General features: G+C 44.4%; 1 protein-coding gene across 1 annotated transcript; it reads right to left on the reverse strand.

Annotated features, from left to right (window-relative positions):
* Nucleotides 1-262: 262 nt before the first annotated feature.
* LOC139317385 (ferritin light chain, oocyte isoform-like) lies at nucleotides 263-963 on the reverse strand. The gene has a single exon (XM_070944419.1). The coding sequence runs from the start codon at nucleotides 845-847 to the stop codon at nucleotides 314-316; it is 534 nt and encodes a 177-aa protein (XP_070800520.1). The 5' UTR covers nucleotides 848-963; the 3' UTR covers nucleotides 263-313.
* Between the last annotated feature and the right edge of the window lie 872 nt (nucleotides 964-1,835).

Here is a 1,835-nt window from a genome sequence, read left to right on the forward strand (position 1 = left end):
TGCAATACTCCAATCTTTCCAGTATGGAATCCCAAACCATATTCCAAATGGAACCCAATCTTTTGCTTTATTCACAATCTCATGTTTATCATTGCTTACATCATTCCCTGAGCCTCAATTGTGCCCAATCCAACCACTATCATCACAACAATCCCATCAACAGCAACATACTTCACCATTCACTTTCTTTTTTTTCTTTTTTGTGCTTAATGCCAAGTTTATTTAATGCCAGTTACAGACTCATCTCCTTCCCACCACAGCTTTTAATACATTTAAGGCTGTAGGAGCTGGGAGGGAGTCAACACCTCTAGGCTCAGTCACTGGATTTGCCCAGAGTGAGATGGTCAAACAGGTATTCCCCAAGGCCTTCATCCTGGGCACGCACACACTTCAGGTTGGTCACATGGTCTCCCAGCTTCTTGATCAACTTCACCTCCTCATCCAAATAGCGAGTCTCCAAGAAGTCACAAAGATGGGGATCTGTATGGCATGAAGCAACTTGATGCAAATCCAGCAGGGCCTGGTTCAGGATCTTTTCCAACTTCAGGGCAGCTTCCATGGCAGTGATTCCATTCTTCCATTCATCTTGCTCTGGTTTCTTAACATCCTGCAGGACAACTCTTCCCTCATGGCGGTTCTGGAAAGTCAAGAACTTCTCCACTTGTTCATGCTTCTCCTCAGACAGGTGGTGGAAAAAGGAGGTGAACTTGGATAGTGCCACATCATCCTGGGTATATGTGGCACTCAAGGACAAATAGGTGTAGCTGGACTGAAGGAATTGATTGACCAAGCAATTCACGCCAGCTTCGCTTTCAGCTTGGTAGTTCTGGCAGATCTGAGAGCTCATGGTGCACGTTGAGGTTGTTTGGATTGGCTGGCAAAAGGACTTAAGGATGGGGTGGCTGCGATCCTGCTCCGTTCAAGCACTGTTGAAGCAAGAGCGAAGGAATGGAAGCCAAAAGCGAGGTTTCTTCATTATTCCAGTGGATCCCTCCTCTCAATACCTTTTTGCCTTTACCTGGGAAGATCAGCAATATACCTGGACCTGACTGACTCAAGGATACACCAAATCACCTACACTATTCTCCCCAATTCTAAAAACTAACTTATCTTCTATTGCATTGCCTCAAGGCTCAGCCCTCAGCCAGTACATGGATAATTTGCTGTTAGCCTCACTAACAAAGACTGTAAAATTGATACCCATCAACTGCTCTCCTGTTTGGGAGAGAAGGGACACAAAGCTTCACCTTCCAAGCTTCAATATCTACAGCCAGAAGTAATGTACTTGGGATATATAGTTGGACAGGAATAAGAAAATTAGCTCCATAACGCATTAAAGCCATACCCTGTATGAATCCCTCTACCACAAAACATCAGGTGGGAGCTCTCCTAGTAATCCATGTATTCTCTGTTTTGGGGAATTGACATGACCTTTTGTTCAATTAACCAAAAAGGATGTACTAGAGCCCATTCAGTGGACTAAAGATCTGACCTGTGCACCAGAAAAGGTAAAACAAGATTTAGCATCAGCTTCTGCCTTAGGGCTGCCGAATTACAGCAAGCCATGCTTCTTACTTGTGCACAAAAACCTTGGGATGGCTTTAGAAGTGTTGGCCAAGCAATTCAGACCCACATTGCAACCCATAGCTTATTATTCATGCCAGTTAGACCCTGTGCCATGACGAACAGTTCCATGTCTCTGAGCGATCACTGCCACAGTGGAAATGGTGAAGAAATCCAGAGACCTTGTTCTAGGACATCCATTAATCCTAAAAGTTCCACACAATGTGTTTGTAATCCTACTCAAATCACAAACACAAGCTTTCACCCACCAG

Source organism: Pituophis catenifer, unplaced genomic scaffold (genome assembly GCF_029215685.1).
Source record: "Pituophis catenifer annectens isolate HBS135680 unplaced genomic scaffold, rPitCat1.0.hap2 SCAF_5, whole genome shotgun sequence".
Classification (NCBI taxonomy): domain Eukaryota; kingdom Metazoa; phylum Chordata; class Lepidosauria; order Squamata; family Colubridae; genus Pituophis; species Pituophis catenifer.

Coding starts and splice junctions, on each gene's coding strand:
- LOC139317385 (XM_070944419.1), bottom strand. CDS start 847: ATGAGCTCTCAGATCTGCCAGAACTACCAAGCTGAAAGCGAAGCTGGC.